At 50.0% G+C, this 24,752-nt stretch overlaps 1 protein-coding gene across 1 annotated transcript; it reads right to left on the bottom strand.

Annotated features, from left to right (window-relative positions):
- Positions 1 to 248: 248 nt before the first annotated feature.
- LOC310650604 (putative cation-transporting ATPase 13A4) lies at positions 249 to 20,931 on the bottom strand (the record flags this gene model as incomplete). The annotated part of the gene is made up of 8 exons (XM_083380187.1): positions 249 to 329; positions 429 to 499; positions 1,111 to 1,251; positions 2,462 to 2,635; positions 18,512 to 18,707; positions 18,886 to 19,069; positions 20,161 to 20,320; positions 20,923 to 20,931. Coding segments are annotated over 8 exons (1,016 nt in total), but the record flags the coding sequence as incomplete, so codon positions are not given.
- Between the last annotated feature and the right edge of the window lie 3,821 nt (positions 20,932 to 24,752).

Below are 24,752 nucleotides of genomic sequence, written 5' to 3'. Positions count from 1 at the left end.
CTCTTTCTCTCTCTCTCTCTCTCTCTCTTTCTCTCTCTCTCTCTCTCTATCTCTCTCTCTTCTCTCCCTCTCTCTCTCCCTCTCTCTCTCTCCCTCTCCCTCCCTCCTCTCTCTCTCTCTCTCTCTCCCTCTCTCTCTCCCTCTCTCTCTCTCTTCCATCTCCCTCTCTCTCTCTCTCTCTCTGTGTGTGTGTGTGTGTGTGTGTGAGAGAGAGAGAGAGAGAGAGAGATTGCACAGGGGGAGCGTACCTGAGCGCCTTTTCCCTCCTTTCCAGCCCATCTCCAAATCGGTGGTGAATTTGGTAGCAGGTGTTGCCATCCTCAAGCGACCTAGAAAAGGAGCCACACTGAAGCATTGGGGGGGGGGGCTGGGCAGGAGGGACCCCCCCGACTGGTCCTCCTCCTCCTCTTAAGAAGTGGAAAACTCACCCAATTCGGGCAAACTCTTTCTCAGAAAAATCCCAGATATAGCGTATTTTTTGTACCTGGATATATCTCCCCTATAAGAGCAACACACCACGAAAAGGTTAGGCGGCCAGGGGTCCCGGCCAGCCTCCCCTCGCCTCCCTTCAGCCAGGCCTGGGGGCAGGAGGTCCGGCCTTGTCCTTTGGAGACACCCGGCAGGCTCGGCTCTGCCTGGGGCAGGGAGATCAGCCCCCGCTTCCCCCTCCCCAGCTGAACTCCCGCTGCCTCCTTCCACCCTGAGGGCGGCAGGAAATGCCACCGGGAAACAAACGCCAGGGGTGTCCAGAGTTGACTTCTGCAAGCAGCCCCCCCAAGGCCATGTGGGGACAGCCCGTGTTCTTCCTGGATGGGTCCTTGGGCGGGGGGTGGGTGGGCACCGGGAGGTCTTAAATCGGGAAGGGGATGTAGGCGAAGTCTGCAGGAGCCTCCGGGTGGAGGGCTGCAAGTGTTTCGCAGGTCGTGGTGGCTCCCTTGCGCCTCGCTCTGGCCTCAGGCTGTGCCCCATGGAACTGGCCCAGTGGGAGGCAGAGCAAAACAAGCTTGGAGGCTCTTGGTAGTGTTTCACACACACACACACACACACACACACACACACACACACACACACCAGCAGCCCCCACTTGCTCCCAGGTAACCCCTGGCTTACTTTCATGTCGGGCATCTTGATGGCTTTCCATAGGACTGAATGCTTTTCTTTGCTGAAGCCCTGATCCAATTCTTCATGGCCCAGAAGATCCCGGAAGTCGAGGCAGATCACCCGCTTCCGAGTGTATCTCTTACTCTCATCCTGGGGGAAGAAAAAAGGAGGAAAGGAGAGAAGCTCTGGCTGAATCTGGGAATTCGGTCGGGGATCTTTCCGTTAGAGCAGGACTGGTTTAATCCTTCCAGCAAGAGACTGGGTTCCGGATCCTCTTACTTAACTATTAACTTACTCATTAAATTTATTTGTCCCCCTCTCACCACGGGTGACTTTGGGCAACTTACAACATTAAAATTATGCCAATGTCTTTTCCTCTGGAAGGAGAGAGTTGCATTGACAGAGGGATCCAATCAAGCTCACGTGAGGTACGAACACCACTCTATAAAGCCTTAGTAAGGCCACACGTAGAATACTGCAAACCATTTTGGTCTCCACACTATCAAAAAGATGTTGAGACTCTAGAAAAAGTGCAGAGAAGAGCGACGAAGAGGATTAGGGGACTGGAGGCTAAGCCAAATGAAGAACAGTTGCGGGAACCGGGCACGGCTAGTCTAGCGAAGAGAAGGACCAGGGGAGACATGATGGCAGTCTTCCAATATTTGAGGGGCTGCCACAGAGAGGAGGGGGGGGTTCAACCTATTCTCCAAAGCCCCTGAAGGCCAGACAAGGAATAACAGATGGAAACTGATCCAGGAGAGATTCAACCTGGAAATAAGGAGGATTTTTCTGGCAAAACAATCAACCAATGGAACAGGAGTTGCCTTCAGAAGTTGTGGGAGCTTCGTCGCTGGAAGCTTTCAAGAAGAGACTGGACTGTCAGAAATGGTGTAGGGTCTCCTGCTTGGGCAGGGGGTTGGACTAGATGACCTCCAAGGTCCCTTCCAACTCTCTGACTCCGATTCAGAAAGGGAGGAAGAGGAAGAGGAGCAGGAGCAAGGCGGAAGGGCTGCAGTACCCAGCATTAGATCAGAAGAAGGAAGAAGCCACCCATCCTGAACGCTGTGGCGGATTCAGTTTCCCACCAGCCCAATCTCTGAACTATAAATCAAATTCAGTCTGATCTTGTGGCCCAACGAATGAATGTTTAGTCAAATAAACAAAGTAGTTGTGACTGGCCGAAGCCACGGCTTTCCTCTGAAGAAGGAGAAGCTGAAACGCCTCTCCAAGCTCTCTCTGTGTCCAGGGCAGAAGATATGACGCCTAAGGAAGAACAGAACAAGGAGCAACTCTCTGCTGTGACTCCCACAGTCGAACACGGAGAGAATCGGGTTGCTTCAGAAGAGTGAAAGGGACCTACTGTGGTTCTGAGCAGCACCACGTCGGCCTCCTCCAAGCTGCAGGGCTGGCCGTTGGCCCAGACGCCCCACTCGGGTTTCCAGTGGAAGAGAAGCAGGAGGCCTCCGCAGGACAGGACGTAGCCAGCCAGGCACAGGGCCCTCCGGAAGCCCTGGGTCTTGTAGCCAAATACCTCCTGGAAGGAAAGAGTTTGCCGTGAAGAGAACCTTCCCACTCAGTCTGCGTGAAGGCTCAGTCCTGGTAAAGTCTCTTTTCAAAATAATCGACCTGGAGGAGAACAGATGGCGGAACCTGGGGCGGAGTCAACAGAGGTGCTGAAAGAAAAGTCGTCTTCGGGGTCCTGTCCAAGCCGGGAATAAGCAAAATGAAGATTGCTTTAGAAAGGTGGTTGTGGTTTATCGAAGAGCAGAGCCAGACAAAAATGTGACTCTGGGAAAGCTGACCCCATGTAGCTGGGAGTGGTGGGTTTTTATACCTTCCTGGGCTTTTGTGTTTGAGGTTGTTTCCTGTTCCCGTGGCATGAACTTTGACCTGAGCTTTTGAGCATGTCCAGCTCTGCTCTTCAATAAATTACAACCTTCTTCCTAAAGCAGTCTCCGTTTGGTTTATTCCCGGCTTGGACTGGACCCCGAAGAAGAGTTTTCTTTCAACAGAGGAATCAACCTAGCATCCCTACGTAGCCAGAAGCAAACAAAGTCCAACTTCCCTTGAATTCCCTTGACTCTTGTCTATCTCTAACCCGTGCTGGCCATTAGTTGAGAAGATTCCTCTGCGTAGGCTTTTAGCAGTAAATCAGCTCAATTGAACCTTGACGTGTGGACTGGCCTTTCATGCTTGACACAACCATCCGTATATTCAGCAAACAGGTTTCCCAACCGCATAAAATATACCTGGGAAGTCACTGAGTCTTGCATACTGTATTGAATTTTGGATTCTATCCTGAAACAGGAAACCTTCCAAGACACTCTGTAAAAATGTGAAGAATTTTCACGTGGAATTCAGAGACCACTTAAAATCAGCCGTTGGACTGGATTTGTACAATACACTACAGCACCAAACCTAACTAGAGTTAAGATTAATCCAGCTTTGCATGTTGTACAAATGCTGCTGTAGGTGTTCCCCAATCTGATGAAGCCACAGTGGCTACAATCTGAGAATGTGACTCCAGCTGTGTTATTTTGTTATTCTATTAGATGCACCTGTTTCCTAATTTTGTCCTGTTCAAATGCAAGATCGTTGGACACTTCATCCTCAGAAACCAAATTCTTTCCTTCGTGGTGCAATAAAAGGAGATTTTATTTTTTATTTTTTCATTTTAATCCCATTTATATCCCGCCCTTCTCCGAAGACTCAGGGCGGCTTACAATTTAAGCACAAACCAATGTGCTAACAATAGCCTTCATTCTATGTATATGCCTGCTTATTAGGGCTTTCACACACACCCCCAAGCGGCATTATTACAAAATCACCTTATCACCTGGTGTCCTACTTGTCGTCTCTATTGTTCTGCCAAAGGTCAAGGCTGGAATTACCAAAGGCCCCTCCCACCTGGAGAGCCCAGGCTAGTGGCCCTGGCTTGTCCACAGGGTCCCCGGACAGCCCTGCGTCACAAGCCATTCAAGGTGGACGATGTGAAGCTTTTTTTTGGCCTTTGCTGCTGTCCAGTAAATAAAACTGGAGCCACCTCCTTGCTGGCTGAGCTGAACCACAGATGAGTCAGCTCCGATTTGCAACTGGGGTCTGCTGGGTGCAAAGCAAGCCGGAAATTGGCCAGGCTATTTGCTAACAATGATTGCCAAGGAACACCACTTAAGCTGAGATGGTTTTAGGCAATTGTTATGAGCCAACTGACCATGGACCTGAACTCAGATACCACTCAGTAGCTTAGTTCACTCAAGGAACCTGGAAGAGGTAATTGTAGATCAGGCTAGCAATTGATCCAGCCACCCAACCGGCTTGGCCAGGTTAGTGAAAGACTCAAGACTATTATGGACCTCAGTTTGGCTTTTATGGGGCTTAATCAAGCAACCAGTCTTTCATTACAGTCACAGACCAGAATTAGAGGCTTAGTGCTTTTTGTGAATCCTGGCTGGCTGGTTAGTTTTGGATTCTATGTACCAGAAAGTTGTCAGCCCAGCAACTCCCAAAGGGGATTTTTTCAAGAGGCACCTGGACTTTCTTTGTTTTTCCTTGAAGACATTTCGCTTCTCATCCAGGAAGCTTTTTCAGTTCTGACTGAATGTCAGAAAAGAAGAAGCTTCTTGGATGAGAAGTGAAACATTTTCAGGGAAAAACAAAGGAAGTCCAGGTGCCCCTTGAAAAAAGCCTCTTTTGGACAACCCTGAAGCCAGGTGAGGGAGACTCTCCACAGGCAACCTCAAGCACAGCAGCTGTTTTTCTCATGCTGCTTTCTGTTTGCAGGTGGAAGGTGAAGCGAATCAATCTAACAAATACATAAATAAGCATTAAAAGAGATCCGTCAACAGATAACATTAATACAGATCCGAGCAGGCGGGTTTGTAACCCTATCTATCCTGAAAAATCTCTCAAACTCAGGGCACCCTTTTGACAGCCAAACGGCAGTGATTTCTATACATCAAATTCAAGGTTATTTATGGGATTGTAAAGATGGATTGGATAATTAATGACAATAATCAATCATTCCATTTTTACAAAAACAATTTCTTGAACGTTAAGAGAGTTTGAATTGGTTAGAACAAGGGGGTCCAGGAACACCTTGAAGGCCGTTTGCATAAAGAGGATTGACTGTGTCTCCCCTGGTTGCGTAGGTGGGGTGGGTGTGGGGCAGGCAGGCCGACCCCTTGCATGGAGGAAGGGTTTGGCCAGGAACAGCTGCAGCAGGAGACAGATCACTGCACCCTGTTTCAGAGGCAGGAATCTGCTCCACCTCAGCAGTAAGCAGGAGGAAGAAGCGTGTTCCACCTCTGGAGGCTCTCAAAAGGAGACTGGGCAGCCATTAGTCTGAAATGGCCTAGGGCTAGGCCAGGGGGAGGCAACCTTGGCTCTTTTGTGACTCGTGGACTTCAACTCCCAGAATTCCTCAGCCAGCATGGCTCAGCTTGGAAAACTCTCCCTTTCCCCTCAGCATGGCTGGCTCAGGAATTCTGGGAGTTGAAGTCCACGAGTCATAAAAGAGCCAAGGTGGCCTACTCCTGGTCTAGGGTCTCCTGCCTGAGCAGGGGGTTGGGCTAGAAGACCTCCAATGAGTTCCCTCCAACTCATTGTTCTATTTTCTATGTGCTTGTCAGCTGAGCAAGGACACACAATTCCTGCTTCTGCCCCAAGGGATCAAGACTGCTTGGGGGGTGGGCTTGGGGGGGTGGCCTCCAGAAGAGGGGCCCAAGCAGCCTTCAGTCCTGGATGCAGCTGGGAGGCCCAATAGGGAGGGAGGTGAGTGATGGTGGGCCCAAAGAGTGAGCAGAAAGATTTTAACACTGCTAAACCCGGATGCTTTTGCATTGGCAACAGATGGAAATGTAGTCATTTTCTTCTTATGTCTTACTCTTAGAGTTAGATGATGCTGGGAGGAGGGGATGTGAACGAGAGTCCAGCTAGACAGAACAACACTAAACGTAGCCTGGGAATCAAGGTTACTGAGCCCAGAACTGATAAAGAATTGGCGGGCTGGAGAGCTGGAGAGGAAGCTCCCGCTTCAAGCTAATTGGGGAACCTGATTTACAACTGTTAATTGGAGGAGGAAATTGTGCTTTGATGCTAGGTGCTCAGGGGAGGGGAACTCAGTTTTTGGCTTCGATTGTGTTAGTGCCGATGCTACGCTACTCAAATAAAGATTCTTTAAGGTAAACAATGCCTCCAAGTTCTTCGAAGAGTTTCATCTGTCAGAACCGTGACATAAGATTTAAAAACAAATCAAATCCTGGAAACTTTTGCCAACAGGATTGTATTTCGACAAACATTTCTGGAGAATAGCGCGTATAGGAGCAATCGAGCTGAAAGCAAACAAACTGCCTCAGCTCTGACCAAACTAAGATGGGCCGAGAGAGGCCAGCCCAGGACAGGGTCAGGCCCTCTGGGTGGAAACTACAAGGGAGAGTTTCGTGCTGGACGTCAGGAGGAAGTGTATGGCCACACGAAGGCTCAGCCGGTGGGACAGGCTGCCCAGGAAGTGGCGTGGCAGGCTGCCTTGCTTGCCAGCTCTGCCGTGGGGCCAGACCGCCCCCCCAAGGTCACTCGAGATGCTTCCCACTCTGCCCTCGGCCCTGGCAGGAAGCTGCCTCCGCCAGGCTGGGTTCCTTGGGGACCCTTGCTGGGGCAGCCCTGGGCTGACAAAGGGGCCTGGACACGGCTATGGGGAGAACCTAGGGGAGCAGGCTGAGCCCCAGGCATGCCCAGCCCTCTTTATCAGGAGCTGGGCAGGGTGCGAGGCACAGGGGGTGGAGCATGTGGCTCTCTGATGCAATGCACTGGGGAGATGCCCCTCCTTCCAAGAGCAGACCCCCATGGGGATTCCTCCTTCCCCTCCTCCTCCTCCTCCTCCTCCTTCTGCTGCCCACCAGGAGCCCCCTGCACCAGAAGCCAAAGAACTGAGGAAGCTTCTTGGATGAGAAGCAAAACATTTTCAAGGAAAAAAATCCCAAGAAAGTCCAGTTGCCTTTTGGAAAAAGCACCTTTGGGACAACCATGATCTGGATGATGGAGAATCTCCAGAGACATCTAGAATAAATTGGCACCCGGTCCAGAAAGGAGGCAGCGCTGCCAATGGGCAATCGGGAGGGAGAAACGTAGAATCCCCTGGAGATCCGAGTGGGACCAACCCCCCCCCAAGTGCAGAAAGAGGCGGAGGGGGCTTTGCAGAGTCTTCCTTTGCAAGGAACAGAGGATCCAAGGAACCGGAAGGCAACTGTGCCCGCAGCATCGCCTGCCAGACTCGCCAGTTCAGAATCTTCTAGGAGCCAGGAAGAGATGGAGAAGGGCCCCTCAGTCAACCAGTGGACTGCGGAAGAGATAATTACTCCCGTTTAAGAGTACGTCCTCCATTAAGCAAAGAGGCAGCATTGGCTTTGAGCCAAACCTGTATGGCTGCTGCAAAGCCAGAATCCGAAAGCCTCAGGCAGCAAGACTTTTGCCACCAGGCAAGAAAGAGATCTCACGCAAGCAAGTCGGAGAAATGGAGGAAAACTAGATAACCTTTGGGTCACCCTTTCGGAGATAGTTCCTTACCTAAACAGATCAACAGGGTGGCCACAGGCAGTGGAAGCAGGAAGGACTTCTGACTTCCTGCCGGCTTCCCCACTGAGTTTCCTTGTGGGAAGTTGGCAGAGAGAAAGTCAATGGGGAAACCGGCAGGGGAGGCCACAAGTTGCTCTGGTACGTTTCCCCCATCTGTGCACATTCCCTAGCCCAGCCCTGAGCACCCTCAATCAATCAATCAATCAATCAGAATAGAGCTGGAAGGGACCTTGGAGGTCTTCTAGTCCAACCCCCTGGCTCAGGCAGGACACCCTATACCAATTCAGACAAGCAACTGTCCAGTCTCTTCTTGAAAGCCTCCAGTGTTGGAGCACCCATAATTTCTAGAGGCAGGTTGTTCCACTGGTTAATTGTCCTCAATTGTTCTTCTTAATTTCAGACTGCTTCTCCCCTTGATTAGTTTCCAACCGTTGTTTCTTGTCCTGCCTTCTGGTGCTTTGGAAAATAAGTTGACCACCACCCCCCCTTCTTTGTGGCAGCCCCACAAATACTGGTATGCTGCCATGGTGTCACCTCTAATCCTTCAATCAATCAGTTTATTGTTACAGCCATAGGCCAACACGTAAAACTAAATTTTTATTGTCAGGTCACTATGATTCAATCTCTCTGAAGGTTTTCAACACCATTTTGCTGAGTATTCTCATCGAGAAGCTGACTGACTTGAAATTCTCCCCCTCCATCTGTGATTGGATTCAAGACTTTCTTAGGGACCGGTTACAAACAGTGAGGATCGGTCTGCTTTGTCCACCCCCCTGAAGCTTTGCACTGGCTCGCCTCAGGGCTGCGTGCTTAGCCCCTACCTGTATTCTTTGTACATTCTGTGTATCATCTGACCCATCTACTGCGATAATTAAGTTTGTAGATGATACGACCGTGGTGGGTCTTATTACAGGTGGGGATGAGGCAGCGTACAGGGCGGAGGTACAAAAACTATCCATATGATGTTGTAACAACAACTTGCACTTGAACATTGGCAAGACAAAAGAGATGGTGCTAGATTTCTGGAGGAAAAAGGAGGAACCTGCCCCATTTTACATCAGGGAGGACTGTGTAGAGAGAGTTTCCTCCTTTAAATTTCTGGGAGTCTACCTCTGCGAAGATCTGACCTGGAAAGTTAACACAACCCAGGTGGCCAGAAAGGCTCAACAGAGGCTTCACTTTCTCAGGGTCTTGCGGAAGAACAGGGTAGAACAACGGCTAATGACCCTCTTTTACCGGTCTACCATAGAGAGCGTCCTCTCATATGGTATTGTGGTTTGGTATGCCGGTCTGACAGCCACGGATAGGAAAGCATTACAGAGGGTGGTGAGCACAGCATAAGACATCGTGGGCTGTCCCCTGACACCACTGGATGACCTCGCCAGGGCTCGCTGCCTTGGAAGAGAGAGGAAGATTCCCAGGGATGACTCACACCCTGGACGGTATCTCTTTACTCTCCTACCATCCGGTAGGAGATACAGGAGTATAGCCAGCCGCACCAACAGGCTGAAAAACAGCTTTTATCCATGGGCTGTCAGGCTTTTGAACGGGAAATAATTTTTATAAACTTTATGCATGATTGACTTGCGAGGCCGGTGTGTTGTGCAATTAGCTCACATGGCGTAATAAGATGGAGGGTTTGTGTCATTGTAAGCTGGGGGTGGGGGCACGAAGGGAGGCTCAGCCAATCTCAACGTATACATGGTTGTACTTTGACAATAAAGGTTCATTCATTCGTGAAGGTAGATAGGTTTTGTTATACTGTCTGTATAACTAGGCAGACTTTGGACACTCGTTGATTACATTATTAATTGTAATATATTGCTATGCCTTCTTGTGTTCAGTTCTGTTTACTTCTGTTTTGTTTGAATAATCCTTCTTTTCTCTAGACTAGCCGCACCCAATTCCTGCGACCGTTCGTCATGTGTTTTAATCTCCAGGCCTTTGATCGTCTTAGTTGCTCTTCTTTAGCTTTTCCCTCCCTGACCCCCATCCTCCCAGTTCCTCTCCAACCTGTGCAGCACCCTTATGAATTTCCCGTGACACTCACCACACCTCACACCCTCGTCTGCCTCCTACCTCTTGCACACCCGTGCACACCCTTCCCAACCCTCATCATAACTCAAGCACCTCCTCACTCTCTACCCAGACCCTGCTGCCTTGGACTTGCAAATCCCTGCCAGCTTCCACATGGATTTTGCTGGTGGGAAGCTGTCACTGGGCACTGGAAATGACAATGTCGCAGTTCCGACAGATGGAGCTCTTCAAAGAACTTTGAGGCATTGTTTGCCTTAAAGAATCTTTATTTGAGTAGCACAGCATCGGCACTAACATAGTCAAAGCCAAAAATTGAGTTCCCCTCCCCTGAGCACATAGTATCAAAGCACAATTTCCTCCCCCAGTTAACAGTCATAAATCACAATCCCCAATTAGTTTGAAATGCGAGCTTCCCCCCCCCCCCAGCTCTCCAGCCTGCCAATTTTTATCATCTCTTATTTCAGCACCCTTGGTTCTCACGCTAGGTTCAGTATTATTATGTCTAGCTAAACTCTCATGCACATTCCTCCCCCCAGCATCATCTAACTCTAACTCTAAAAGCAAAAGCAAAAGAAAATGGTTGCATCTCCATCTGTTGTCGATGCAAAAACATCCCATGTTAGCAGCATTGACAGACAACCACCACAGCTGACTGTGGTAGTAAGAGCCACAGCTTTCCCAAATTTCAGTCCCAAGGGAATAAGAAGTCCCAAATTTTGCATACATTCTGTAAATTAGCTAACCTAAAGTACAATTTGTTCAAACATTGCTGCCCTATTATGCACTGTTTTCCCCAGCTGAAGGTTACAAAGAGACAAACAGATGGGAGAGGTTTTTTGCAGCGTATAAGCTGGCAAGAAAGAGGGAGCCAGCGCTTTTTCCAAAAAGGGAAGAGAAATCCCAGGGGTGTTATATTCGAGAGCAATCATGGGAGGGATCTCAGTGAGGCAAAGGAGGTGAAAGGAAAGATTAAAAAAAACAAAGTACTGGACTCTCTTGCAAACAGGATTGTAGACCGGCAAACCTTTCCGGAGAAAAGCCTATTTAAGGCTTTCAACCAAGGGGAAAGCAAATTAAGTGTGCCAGCTAAAGTTACAATGGGCTGGGAGAGGCAGGCCTAGAAATTGGAGACCAGGGCGAGTGTCCCTGTCCCGAAGACCAAGGATACGCAGAGGGCCAAGTTCTTCCACAGCAAGCCAGCTTCTCCACCCTGGGCAACTTTAAGACTTGTGGACTTCAACTCCCAGAATTCCCCAGCCAGCATGCGCTGGCTGAGGAATTCTGGGAGTTGAAGTCCACAAGTCTTAAAGTTGCCCAGGGTGGAGACCCCGCTTCTAAAGGAAGCCAAGATCGGGCTTGCCAAAGAAGGTAGGGAAAAGCCAGCTGTTGGACTGTTTGACTTCTCCCACTTGCATTTCTGGGGCTCAGGAATCCCTCAGCCTTGCTGCCTCCCCCCCCCCATGGGGCAGCCCACGCCCCTCTTTCTTCCAGCCAGACGGTTCGAGTTGCTACGATCTGAGTGAGGCTTGAAGGAGTAAAACCAGCCAAGATCTCCAAGCTAGCAAGGCCCCTGAACACAAATTCAGGCTCTTCTCAAGTTATGTCCGGTTGCTGACAACCTACATTGTAACGGAACACGAAAAAGAGATCTAGCACCGCGGTTTCAAAGTTCTGGTGTCCAGCCCCCCACCCCGCCTCCTACAACCCCTTCCCCTGAGGTCACAGCAACCAGACACCGTGGCCACGTGGGCACAATTTACAATGTTTTGCAAAAAAGCACCCCACAGCGAACAATGCACTGCGTTCACTTTACAACCCCCGAATTCGCTTAACAACTGCCACAAAAAAGGTCCTAAAATTGGATCCAGTCACGCAGTGACCCGCTTTACAATTATCACAAGTTAGGACTATGATTGAGGGGCTCCCTTGCGGTCATAACTAGAGGACTCTCTGCAGTCTCCCTAATAGCTTGCTGAAGTGTTTGCTGGCTCCCTGGCTAGCTTAATGATAATAGAATAGAGCTGCAAGGGGCCTTGGAGGTCTTCTAGTCCAGCCCCCTGCTCGAGCAGGGGAACCTATACCATCTCAGACAAGTGACTGTCCAGCCTCTTCTTAAAAACCTCCAGGGATGACGGAGCACCCACGATTTCTGAAGCTTAAACCGTCACTTCTATTTTTACCAGGAAGTAGCCAAATGCAAAAGCTTCAACGCCTTTTTATTCATGGTGTAATCTCACTATAAACTGTCAATCTAATTTATGTTAGGATTAGCAGTTGACATCGTGGCTGGCAGCTTTTATTATGCAACTATGTAAAAGGTTGCTTGTGCCCTCTGGAAGGGGCAGCTCTTGGGGCGCTGTTTGGATAAACTGGGCACAAGAGGCTCATGCGGTGCCCTCTCCTAAAGTGGGTCCTGCCCCAAAGCTTCTGGGCCCTCTGAAGATCTGGGCCTCGGCCTGACCCTGGCAGCCACTGCCAGCCTGGCTCTGAGCGGAGAGGTGAAGGGGAGCCCAAGGGAGGCCTCGGGGCTGCCATCCTGGCCTGGCACAGCACAGCCTCCCTGCCTGTTTGAGGGGCGGCATTTCTGGAAGGCTTCCTCTTTAGGAGGGACCTTTGCCATCCTATACAGGCAGTCCTCAACTTACAACAGTCCATTTAGTGACCTTGCCAAGTTACCACAGTCACAGGAAAAAAAAACCTAGGACCGTTTACACTTAACGACCGTTGCATCAAACCCCCTGCTCAGGGGATCAAAATTTGGACACTCGGCAGCTGGTTCCTATTTATGACGGCTGCAGCATCCGGTTGTCATGCGGTCCACTTTGGCGAATAGAATAGAATAGAATAGAATAGAATAGAATAGAATAGAATAGAATAGAATAGAATAGAATAGAATAGAATAGAATAGAATACAATACAATACAATACAATACAATACAATACAATACAATACAATACAATACAATACAATACAATACAATACAATAGAGAATAGAATAGAATAGAATAGAATAGAATAGAATAGAATAGAATAGAATAGAATAGAATAGAATAGAATAGAATAGAATAGAATAGAATAGAATAGAATAGAATAGAATAGAATAGAGCTGGAAGGGACCTTGGAGGTCTTCTAGTCCAGCCCCCTGCTCAAGCAAGAGACCCTAGACCATTTCAGACAAGTGACTCTCTAGTCTCTTCTGTATGTCGAAGACTACCTGAATACCCCCTTTGTTGATTTCCCCTTCTCTCTCCCTTCCCACAGGGACCAGGCGGGGTCCAACCTCTCCACTCAAGGGGGACCCCGGAGTAACTCCGTCCGCAGAGGCTCTGTGATGGGCCCGCCAAGGCAGGTCAGGCAGAGGGCGACCCGTCCAGTGGCATTCCGAGGCAGGACCTCCAAACAAGGAGAATAAACTAATCTATAATTAAGGAGCAAGAAGCTAAGAGGGAAGGTTACTGGGGAAGCTCAAAGGCAAAACTAAATGGGTCAGACCTGCACTGCCCAGTAGCAAAACTTTCCACCGGCCTCTTGGCCTGGCGCTCTTTGTAACCAGCCTGATTACAACTGAAACGGAGAAGAGATTTCCCCCGAAGCACTTTCGCTTGCTAAATATTTGCTACTACAGTTTGTACTCTCGCTATGCCCAGGAGCTCCTTTCTAAGACGTGAGATAATATTCAAACTGCGTTCTTTTTTTCCCTGGGACATTGTGCAAAATGGAACGCTGCCGTAACAACAAGAGATGACTTAATGTACTACATCAGGGGTCTTCAAACTTGGCCCTTTTGTGACTTGTGGACTTCAACTCCCAGAATTCCTCAGCCAGGCTGGCTGAGGAATTCTGGGAGTTGAAGTCCACAAGTCATAAAAGGGCCAAGTTTGAAGACCCTTGTACTAAATTAATGTCCAGCCATCCTTAATGGCACCACATCCACATGGAAGGAAGTGAGCAGTGGGTTAAAACAAGGCTCCGTCTTAGGCCCAGTACTCTTCAACATCTTCATAAATGACTTAGATGAGGGAATAGAAGGGGAACTCATCAAAGTTGCAGATGACACTAAGCTGGTGGGAATAAGTTGTTGGTTGGTTGTTCCTTGATAAGACTGCTGCTTAGTGCACAGTGCTTAATTTGGTGTCTGAGTTGACAACACCCTACATTTTAGAAGATGAGCTCAAGATCCAGAAGGATCTCGACAGATTTGAACACTGGGCCCTGTCCAACAAAATAGATAAGCCACAAATATCCACAAAGAAGAGGGAGTCAAGCTATTCTCCAAAGCCCCTGAAGGCAGGACAAGAAGCAACGGATGGAAACTCATCAAGGAGAGAAGCAACCTGGAATTAAGGAGGAATTTCCTGACAGTGAGGACAATTAACCAGTGGAACAGCTTCCCACCAGAAGTTGTAGGTGCTCCATCCCTGGAGGCTTTCAAGAAGAGGCAGGATTGCCACTTGTCTGGAATGGCATAGGGTCTGCTGCTTGAGCAGGGGGCTGGACTAGAAGACCTCTAAGGTCCCTTCTGTTATTGTGTTAAATGTGATTCAGTGGCGAGAAAAGTAAGGTTTTACATTTAGGCAGGAAAAACCAAATGCACAGGTGTAGAATAGGAGCTACGTGGCTCAACAGCAGTAACTCTGAGCGGGACCTAGGACTCCTGGTGGACAGCCACTTATGGCTCAGCCAGCAGTGTGCTGCTGCCCCCCCCCCCAAAAAGCCAGCTCAGCCCTAAGCTGCATCAAAAGAGAGACAATATCAAGATCAGGCAGAGTGTTAATACCACACCGTGATTTTCACAGCACTGGTGAGGCCACAGGTGGAATCCTGCATCCAGTTCTGGTCATCACGATACAAAAATGGGGGGTGAATCTTTACCCCCCGTGGATAGGGCGCGCAACTTGGGAGTCCTCCTAGATTCGCGGCTTACCTTAGAAGATCATATAGTAGCCGTGACTAGGGGGGCCTTCGCTCAGGTTCGCCTGGTGCGTCAGTTGCGGCCCTATCTAGACCGGGATGCCCTGTGTACGGTCACTCATGCTCTCGTGACCTCTCATCTTGACTATTGCAATGCTCTCTACACGGGACTTCCCTTGAAGACCACTCGGAGGCTCCAACTGGTACAGAATGCGGCCGCGAGAGTTGTCTTGGGAGTTTCCCGGTACTCCCATGTTACACCTTTGCTCCGCGAGCTGCATTGGCTACCAGTTGTCTTCCGGGTGAAGTTCAAGGTTTTAGTGATGGTTTTTAAGTCCTTACATGGCATGGGTCCAGAATACCTCGGGGACCACCTGCTGCCGGCGTCAACTCCCCTCCGCCCTGTGCGTTCCCACAGAGAGGGCCTCCTCAGGGTGCCTCCGGTCAGAGAATGCCGGCTGGTAGCCCCCAGGGGGAGGGCCTTCTCTGTGGGCGCCCCGGCTCTGTGGAATCAACTGCGGGTTGAGCTCTGGATGGCACCGGATCTCCGCTCCTTCCGGCGCGGGTTAAAGACCCACTTATTTGAACAAGCTGGCCTGGCCTGATGGGGAGTTAATTTAGGTTTTAATTATTTGTATATTTTTATTGTTTTATTTTGGGCATTAATTTAATTCTATTTTAACTTTTGTATTTTTGTATTTTTATTATATGCCCTGTTCACCGCCCTGAGTCCTTTGGGAGAAGGGCGGTATAAAAATTTAATAAAAACTTAAACTTAAAAAAAAAAACTTAAAAAAAGATGTTGAGAGATTGGAGAGAGTGCAGAGAAGAGCAGCAAAGGTGGTCAGGGGGCCGGAGGCTAAACTGTGTGAGGACCAGTTGAGGGACCTAGTTGGTACCTCGCCTACTGAAGAGAAGGACTAGGGGTGACATGTCTTCCAAAGCTTGAGGGGCTGCCACAGAGAAGAGGCGATTGACTTACTCGCCAAAGCACCTGATTGTACCACAAAGAGTAACGGGTGAGTCTTATCAAAGAGAGATCCAATCTAGAAGTAAGGAGAAATTTTCTGACAGTGAGAGCAATTAATCAATGGAACAATTTGCCTCCTGAGGTTGTTGGTGCACCATCACTGGAGGTTTTTAAAACTAGACTACACAACCATTTGAGTGGGATGGTATAAGGCAGGAGTAGGCTACCTTGGCTCTTATGACTCGTGGACTTCAACTCCCAGAATTCCTGAACCAGCCACGCTGAGGGGAAAGGGAGAGGTTTCCAACCTGAGCCATGCTGGCTCAGGAATTCTGGGAGTTGAAGTCCACCAGTCATAAAAGAGCCAGTCCTCCGTGGTCCCTTCGCATCCTAGGATTCTATGATTGATGTGCCCCAAGAAAGCAGTAGGGTGTGTTACCGCTTCAGACTATCCGCCACAGACTCGTGTCTACAGGAAGGGGGTGGCAAAATATGCCGGTTTGTGGAGTCTTTGTTGGTCTCTGATGTTGGCTGTTTTCTTGCAGACGTTTCCTTATCCAGATGGGGAACAGCTTCAGCGCTGGGAGGGAGGGAGGGAGGGAGGGGACCAGTGGTTTGACTCAGCACCACTTCGGCAGAACCGGTAGCCAATTTTTTGTTGCTCAGGCCCAGAATGGACTTCCGGAAGCGGCATCCACACAGAGAACCGGTTGTTCACCTATTTGAATCCCACCACTGGATGGTGTCGGTTTGGATACCCTGTCAGTCCCAGAAGACAACTGGACTTTGTTTCTTCTCTGAAGACATTTCACTTCCCGTCCAAGAAGCTTTTTTCAGCTGAAGAAGCTTCTTGGGTGAGAAGCAAAATGTCTTCAGGGAAAACCAGAAAGGTCCAGTTGCCTTTTGGGGGGGAAAGCACCTTTGGGACAAGATCCCCAGCCTGTATGGCGGAGACCCTCCTCAGACAGACCCTGTCAGTATTGGGGGTGGGAGTGCTGTTGTCTCCTCTTGATTAGGCTGTTGCTTAGTGCCTCGTTGCGTGTCTGAGTTGACAACACCCAGATAGGCAGGAATTAACACCTGGCAAACAATCAAGCGATAAGCAATGTCCTCATCAAGGAATCACCAGCTCAGACAAACAGTCAAACAGAAAAGCAACAGCCCAATCAAGGAACCAACACACACACACACACACACACACCCCAACACTGAGAGGGCAAATTACTGTATGTACAGTTAATCCTCAAATTATGATCACAATTGCGATGAGAATTTCTGTTACTAAGCAAGGCAGTTGCTAAATGAGTCGCACCTGATTTTGCAACCTTTTTGGCCACGGTGGTTAAGCGAATCATTGCAGTTAAGTGTACCACGAGGTCGTTAAATGACTTTCCTTGTCAGAGGCCATCTGGGAAAGTGGCAGGAGTGCCGGGGACGCTGCAGCCACGGCTGCCAAGCACCCCAATTCTGATCACGTGGCCATGCGGATGCGGCCATGATCGGACGCCTGAAAACTGGTTGTAGGTCATTTTTTTCAGTACCCTCGTAAATTTGAAGGGTCGCTAAACAAACAGTTGTAAGATGAGAATTACTTGTAACTAGGAAGCAAACACCCCCCCTTCTAGCCCTGATGATGTTACCTAGTTGGGTCATGAAATGTCTGCAAGGAAACCACCCAGCTCAGACAGCACCAAGGACCCTATTTTCCTCCTCCTCCTCCTCCTCCTCCTCCTCCTCCTCCTCATCATCATCATCATCATCATCATCCCCTTTACCTTTTAGCCCTGTTGATATTACCTAGCTGGGTCATGAAATGTCTGCAAGGAAACCAGCAAGCTCAGAGAGCACCAAGGACTCCCCCCACCCAGTCTTCCCTTCTCCACCTCCTCCTCTCCACAATCCTCTCTCCCCTCTAGCCCTGATGATGTTCCCTAACAGGGTCCGAAAACGTCCACAAGAAAACAGCCCTGTTTGGAGACCACTGAAGACACACACACACACACGCCAGTTCATTCCTGAGCTCCTGGGGCTCTCTTGTACTGTATCAATATTCCAGTCTGGATCTGATCTAGAAGCCCCTCTTTCCAAATTATGTCCTTCCTGTCACTCAGCTAGGAGTGCTGGGGAAACCCATAACTTCCAGTTGCAGAAGAAAAGAACCACCCCACCCCCCATGGATACATCCATGGACCCCCTCCCCAGAGCAGGTTCTCCCCCAGAAGGAGCTTCTAGCAGCAGCAATGGGGGAGAATTTCCCAAAGTGCCCGAAGGCAGGACGAGAAGCAACGGATGTAAACTCACCAAGGAGAGAAGCAACCGGGAATTAAGGAGAAACTTCCTGACAGTGAGGACAATCAACCAGTGGAACAGAAGTTGCCTCCAGAAATCGTGAGCGCTCCGTCACTGGAGGTTTTTAAGAAGAGACTGGACAGTCCCTTCTGAAATGGTCCAAGGTCTCCTGCTTGAGCAGGGGGCTGGACTAGAAGACCTCTGAGGTCCCTTCCAGCTCTATTCTGATTGATCGATCGATTGATTGATCGATCGATTGATTGATTGAGAAAGGGATTTTTAAGAACCGAAACGAGCCTTGATGCAGCAAGTGGGGAGGGGGATTGGGGGGGGTGTTGTGAAGGATTTCCCCAGTGCTGAGCAGCCTGAACGGGCAAAATAAAGTGAAGAGGCCTGGAGGGGGAGGAGACCAGACCCTGCCAACCTCACCCTTCCCTCGCATCCCCATCCCCACCCAACCCCTGACAAAGAGACCTGCCAGCCCTCCTGCTATGGGGGGCGGTGCCCCAGGGTCTCTAAACAAGGCCTTGGGGGGCTGCTTCTCTGGAGGAGAGCTGTGGGCAGCATCAGCCTAGCAGAAGCCCGGGGGCAGCTTTGGGGGTGAACCGTGGGGAGAGTCCCCATGCCCTTACCATCTCATCATCCTCCCCCTGGTTGAGCAGGGCACGTTGGGGGTCCATTGGAAGCTTCCCCCCCATAGGAGCGTCCTTCCTTGCTGCCTCAGGTGGAGGAAAGGCGATGGCCCCTCCGGTTACCAAAAGCTGATCTCCGGGCAGGATCACCTCCCGGCGCATAAGGTTGCTCCCAGAGTTGTGGAATGCACACTTGCTATTTTTGCAATCACCGGAGCTGAGAAAACCTGTTCCACTCGGCCGGCCTCCAGATGTTATGTAAGCCCTTAAGAGGGCGGGTGCAGGCCTGACTCCCATGTGAGAACGCGACTCCCGGTCTCAGAGAGCGGACGGCTTTGCCCGTCCTGCTCCCACCTGTGCATGGACCTCCCTACCCAGAATCCCCAGGCTTTTGCCTTTGGCTGTGCAGGAGGGAGAGACCCCCCAAAGCACCTCTGACTTTGCGGTCGGTGATCGGAGTCCCAGGCTTTGAGCTGCAGGGCTGATGTTGCCGCCAGGTCTGATGCTTGGAGGCCCCTGGAGATTCCCCACCCCCATTAAAGGGGTTCCGGGAATGATCTGGGGAGGAAGGAAGGCCAGACCGTCCCTGGGCGAGGCTTTAACCGGGGGATCTCCACTCGTGCTAACTTTAGGACTTTTGGGTTTCAACTGCCAGAATTCCCCAGCCAGTCATGCTGACCTAAGTTTACTGGGTTTACTGGATTCTCTCCTCGGTTTGTTCATCTTGGAGTCACAGGGGTTGAGTTGACCTGTATTCACAATACATCATCAGTCAAATAAGGAACAGTTCTGCCTCACTCAACCCAGAACCGGGACCAACCCCGGCCTTGTTCCTCCCCTAATTCCGGGCAGTGATCAATCCATGGTGCTCAACCCTGACTCGCCCAGGCTGGGATGGCATCTCCGTGGGCAGAGGCCCTGCCACCTTCCACGCCCAGCACTGCCTCCCACGATGGCCTGATTCATCCCATCAAGCCCTCCCTCCCCTTCTCCAAGTGTCTTCTTGTGCAGGCCAGGGCCGCCCCCAGGCCATTGGGTGGAATATACCCCCCCCCAGAAGAAATACGGAAGAAGTGAGTTGGAAGGGATCCTGGAGGTCTTCTAGCCCAATGGCCCCCAACCTTTTGGGCACCAGGGACCGGTTCTGTGGAGAGAGGTTTTTCCACGGACCGGAGGGGCTGGTTTCACGTGCTGCCTGCATCCCACGGATGGGGCTTTGCTTGTTTCTGTGTCCCGTTTTCTGGCATGCTTTGACCTGGGGCTAGTTCATGGACCGGAAGTTGGGGACCCCTGTTCTTGTCCAACCCTCTGCTCAAGCAGGAGACCCTAGACTCTTTCAGACAAACAAAAACCTCCAGTGTTGGAGCACCCACAACTTCTGGAGGCAAGCAGTTCCACTGATTAATTGGCCTGACTGTCAGGAAGTTTCTCCTTAGTTCCAGGTTGCTCCTCTCCTTAATTAAGTTTCCATCCGTTGCTTCCTGTCCTGCCCTCATGAAGCCTTTGGGGAATAGGCTTCCTTCTGACAGCCCCTTAGTCTGGCATCTCTATCTCCTAAAGGTTGGAGCTGGGCACCTGCCACCTGCAGCCTCCAGCTAGCGTGGCCTCAACAGATCCTCCTCCCAGCACATTCTCCCAGAGAGGATTACCAGCGTGAGTCAGAGAGACGGCGGCGTTGCGCTTCCCTGCTGGAAAGGAGAGGGCTCCACCTGCAGATGACAAGCATCCGAAATCTCCCTCTTCAGAGTTGCAGAGCTGAAGACCGGCCCCACCCTGCCAACTTCTGCGTTTCCTCGCCTCTGGCTGCCTCTGTCGGGAAATTGTCAAGCGGGTTGCAAAAGTCGGATGTTGTTCCCACATCAAGCAAGCTTGGTTGATGTTGGCCAAGCAGTGAACCACATTCCTGCCAGGATGTCCCAAAGGTGCTTTTCAAAAGGCAGCTGGTTTTCCCTTACTTTGTTTTTCTCTGAAGACGTGGCTTGGAAAAGTTCAGAAGCTTCTTGGATGAGAAGGGAAACGCTTTCAAGGAAAACTGAAGAAAATCCGGTTGCCTTTCGGAAAAAGCACCTTTGGGGCAACCGCGACCTGGATGATGGAGAATCTCCAGAGACGTTCCTGCCAGGACGTCCCTTCAGTGGGAGCCCCTGCAGATGTGGGGCTGTGTGGCCCCCATGGGGTGAAGGAAGGTGGCCTCGCACGCCGTCTATGCCTCTTTGTTATCAGGATTCGGGGATCAGAGAAAGCGCCTGGCCCGAAACGTTTGCGGTCCTCTTTTTCTCCAAACTGTAGTAAACAGCTCAGAGATCCAAGTGGGGCTTCTGACAGGGGAGACTGCCGTATTATGGTCTGGGGTCTCTGATGGCTGCCTGACGCCTGGCTCCCTACCACCTCCTCTGAGAAGGGGGTCCTACCCCCTCCATCGCCCGATCTTAGGACAGGGCATGGCTCCCCACGGTTCTCCCTTGAGCAGAGCCAGTTGGGACCCCCCGGTGCCCACCCTGACAGTCCTCGGGGCACAAAGTGCCCGCTACTCAGGAAACCTTTGGGCTCCTGGCACAGGGAGCAAGGAACCCTGGCTTGGCAGGCCCAGCCCTGGTCTCTGGGTGGAACTTAAGGTGTGGATTTCGATTTATAAAGCTTTTCATGGTTCGGTGCCCAAATATCTCCAGAACCAGCCTGGACAATCAGGTGAACAGGGGGAAAAGCTGGGGACATTCGGGGGGGCTGAACTGGGCAGGCACTGCTTTCCTATTGGAGCACACCCCCCCCCAGTGAAACACCTTGGCCCAAGTTTTGAAAACTTTTCTTCCAGAGTCTCCTTTAACAGGATGTCTTAAGCTTTTAAGACATTAAAAGCTTCTGGGTGGGTCTTTTGTTGTCATTCATGACACGTGGGGATATTTTTAGGAGCCACCATGGATGGTTTAATTATCTTTTTGACTTCTCCGTCAGCTGCCTGACTGTGACGCAGAAGAGATGGATGCATTTGATAAATGGGTGAATTAACAACCCCCATTCCACCTTTATTTCTCCGCCCTCTTTTTTAAAAAACAAACATCTGGTTAGTGGGATTGTCTAGGGGTCTGGTGGTCCTTTCCTGCCCTCTGTAAGCAGGCCGTCCCTGGCTGAGGCCTCTTGCAAACTGTCACAGGCGGGTACACAACACGGGATGCCACTTTAAATGTTGTGCTGTTGTTGATTGCTAAGACTTGTTCAGTGGGGTCTTTGCGGGCTTTAGTAGCTTGATTTGTTATTGTGGTTTTTTGTGTTTTGTTTCACAGTACAGATATTCCTCGACTTTACAGCTGTTCTTTTAATGACCGTTCAAAGTTACATCATCACTGAAAAAAGTGACGTACGACCATTTTTCACACTTACGACGGTTGCAGCATCCCCTGTGGTCACATGATCAAATTTCAGATGCTTGGCCACTGTCTCATACTTATGACGGTCACAGCATCCAAGAGGGGGTCACGTGATCCACTTTTGTGACCTTCTGATAAGCAAAGTCAAGGTGAGGGGATCCAGATTCACTTAACGACCGGGTTACTAAATTAACGGCTGCAGGGATTGGTTTAACGACTGTGGCAAGGTAGGTCGTAAAATGGGGCAAAACTCACTTAACAAATGTTTCACTTAGCAACAGAAATTTTTGGGCCCGTTGCGGTCGTATGTCCAGGACTGCCTGCCGCATGCAAAAGCCTGTGATATAAATACAGGTGAAACTCGTAAAATTAGAATATCGTGCAAAAGTTCATTTATTTCAGTAATGCAACTTAAAAGGGGAAACTAATATATGAGATACTCATTACATGCAAAGCAAGATAGTTCAAGCCATGGTTTGTCATAATTGTGATGATTATGCCGTACAGCTCATGAAAACCCCAAATCCACAATCTCAGAATATTAGAATATTACATGCAATCAATAAAACAAGGTGTGTACCTAGAACACTATCGGACCTCTGACAAGTATAAGCATGCATATGTACTCAGTACTTGGTTTGGGCCCCTTTTGCAGCAATTACTGCCTCAGTGCGGCGTGGCATGGAAGCTATCAGCCTGTGGCACTGCTGAGGTGTTATGGAAGACCAGGATGCTTCAATAGCGGCCTTCAGCTCTTCTGCATTGTTCGGTCTCCTGTCTCTCATCTTTCTCTTGGCAATGCCCCATAGATTCTCTATGGGCTTCAGGTCAGGCGAGTTTGCTGGCCAATCAAGCACAGTAATCTCACGGTCATTGAACCAGGTTTTGGTGCTTTTGGCAGTGTGGGCAGGTGCCAAGTCCTGCTGGAAAATGAAGTCAGCATCCCCATAAAGCTCGTCTGCAGAAGGAAGCATGAAGTGCTCCAAAATCTCCTGGTAGACGGCTGCGTTGACCCTGGACTTAATGAAGCACAGTGAACCAACACCAGCAGATGACATGGCTCCCCAAATCAACACAGACTGTGGAAACTTCACACTGGACTTCAAGCATCTTGCAGTGTGTGCCTCTCCATTCTTCCTCCAGACTCTGGGTCCTTGGTTTCCAAATGAGATGCAAAAGTTGCTCTCATCAGCAAAGAGGACTTTGGACCACTGAGCAACAGACCAGGTCTGTTTTTCTTTAGCCCAGGTAAGACGCTTCTGACCTTGTTTGTTGTTCAGGAGCGGCTTGACAAGAGGAATACGACATTTGAAGCCCATGTCCAGGATCCGTCTGTGTGTGGTGGCTCTTGATGCACTGACTCCAGCCTCAGTCCACTCCTTGTGAAAGTCCCCAACACTTTTGAATGGCCTTTTCCTGACAATCCTCTCTAGGCTGCGGTCATCCCTGCTGCTTGTGCACCTTTTTCTTCCACACTTTTCCCTTCCACATAACTTTCTATTAATGTGCTTTGATACAGCACTTTGGGAACATCCAACTTCTTTTGCAATTACCTTTTGAGGCTTTCCCTCCTTATGGAGGGTGTCAATGATGGTTCTCTGCACAACTGTCAGGTCAGCAGTCTTCCCCATGATTGTGATTCCTACTGAACCAGACTGAGAGACCATTTAAAGGCTCAGGAACCCTTTGCAGGTGTTATGGCTTAATTGGCTAATTAGAGTGGGACACTTTGAGCCTAGAATATTGTACCTTTTCACAATATTCTAATTTTCTGAGATTGTGGATTTGGGGTTTTCATGAGCTGTACGCCATAATCATCACAATTATGACAAATCACGGCTTGAACTATCTTGCTTTGCATGTAATGAGTCTATCTCATATATTAGTTTCCCCTTTTAAGTTGCATTACTGAAATAAATGAACTTTTGCACGATATTCTAATTTTTCAAGTTTCACCTGTACATAAATAAATCATTTCGAAGTCTATAAACCTCTGCTCTTTGCAGAAACACGAGTCTGGGGTGTGTGTGCTGGCATTTTCAAAATGCCCAGGCCGATGGCCACAAATGCCAGCACTCGCTGAGCCATTGGGCTGCCGTTGCCTGACGGGCATCCTGCCAAGACCAGGCTGTGCAACATGGAACGTGGCTCTTCAGCTCGGTCAGAACTTGTGGCGGGGCTGCAGTGAAGTTCCCACCCTCAAAAGGGCCCCCCTTCAAGGCACAGGATTCTGGGGGGGGAGGGTGTGTTTTCCCTCCCAAGAAGGGAAAAAATGCCTCCCACCCCAGCCCCGGTGCCCCCCCCGGTTTCTTCAGGGGGGGCCCTCAGGCCTTTGCCAGTTGCTCAGCTCAGGGCTGGGAAGGCCTGCAGTCACCCCCTCCCCCCAGTTGCCAGTTGTGCAGCAGAGGGGGGCCTGGGTGAAAGAGCCCCAAGGCCCCACTCCAGGTCTGGGTTCACCCCAGCCTTCCTCCAGGGCCCCAAAGAGCTTCTGCAAAGGCTGCAACTTTTGATAGGATCAGGGGGGAAAGCATCAGCTGTATGGACCGCAAGTGTGTCAGTTGCATTTAATTAAAGCCGGGGGGGGGGCTCTTTCTCGGCTGTTCTCGAAACGGAAAATGTTGAAGAAAGATGAAGTTCTGTGAAAAGGGCCAGGATGGCAGCCCCTGATCTGCTCCTTTAAGCAGACCACTCTGTCGTCATCATCATCGCCATCACGCAGGCCCCCACTGGACCCCAACATTTAAACAAAAATCAGTGTAAATAAAATAGTAGCAGCAATTTCCAGATTTCAGCAACCTGCCCCTGCAATGCCCAAAGGAGCCACTAGAGAACCCCAGAGCACAGGGAAAGACTGACCCCTGCTGGGCACAAGTGGC

This window comes from Vipera ursinii (genome assembly GCF_947247035.1).
Source record: "Vipera ursinii genome assembly, contig: scaffold_329, whole genome shotgun sequence".
In the NCBI taxonomy this organism is placed as follows: domain Eukaryota; kingdom Metazoa; phylum Chordata; class Lepidosauria; order Squamata; family Viperidae; genus Vipera; species Vipera ursinii.
Note: the sequence above shows the minus strand (reverse complement) of the source record. Positions and strands in the feature narration are given on the sequence as shown.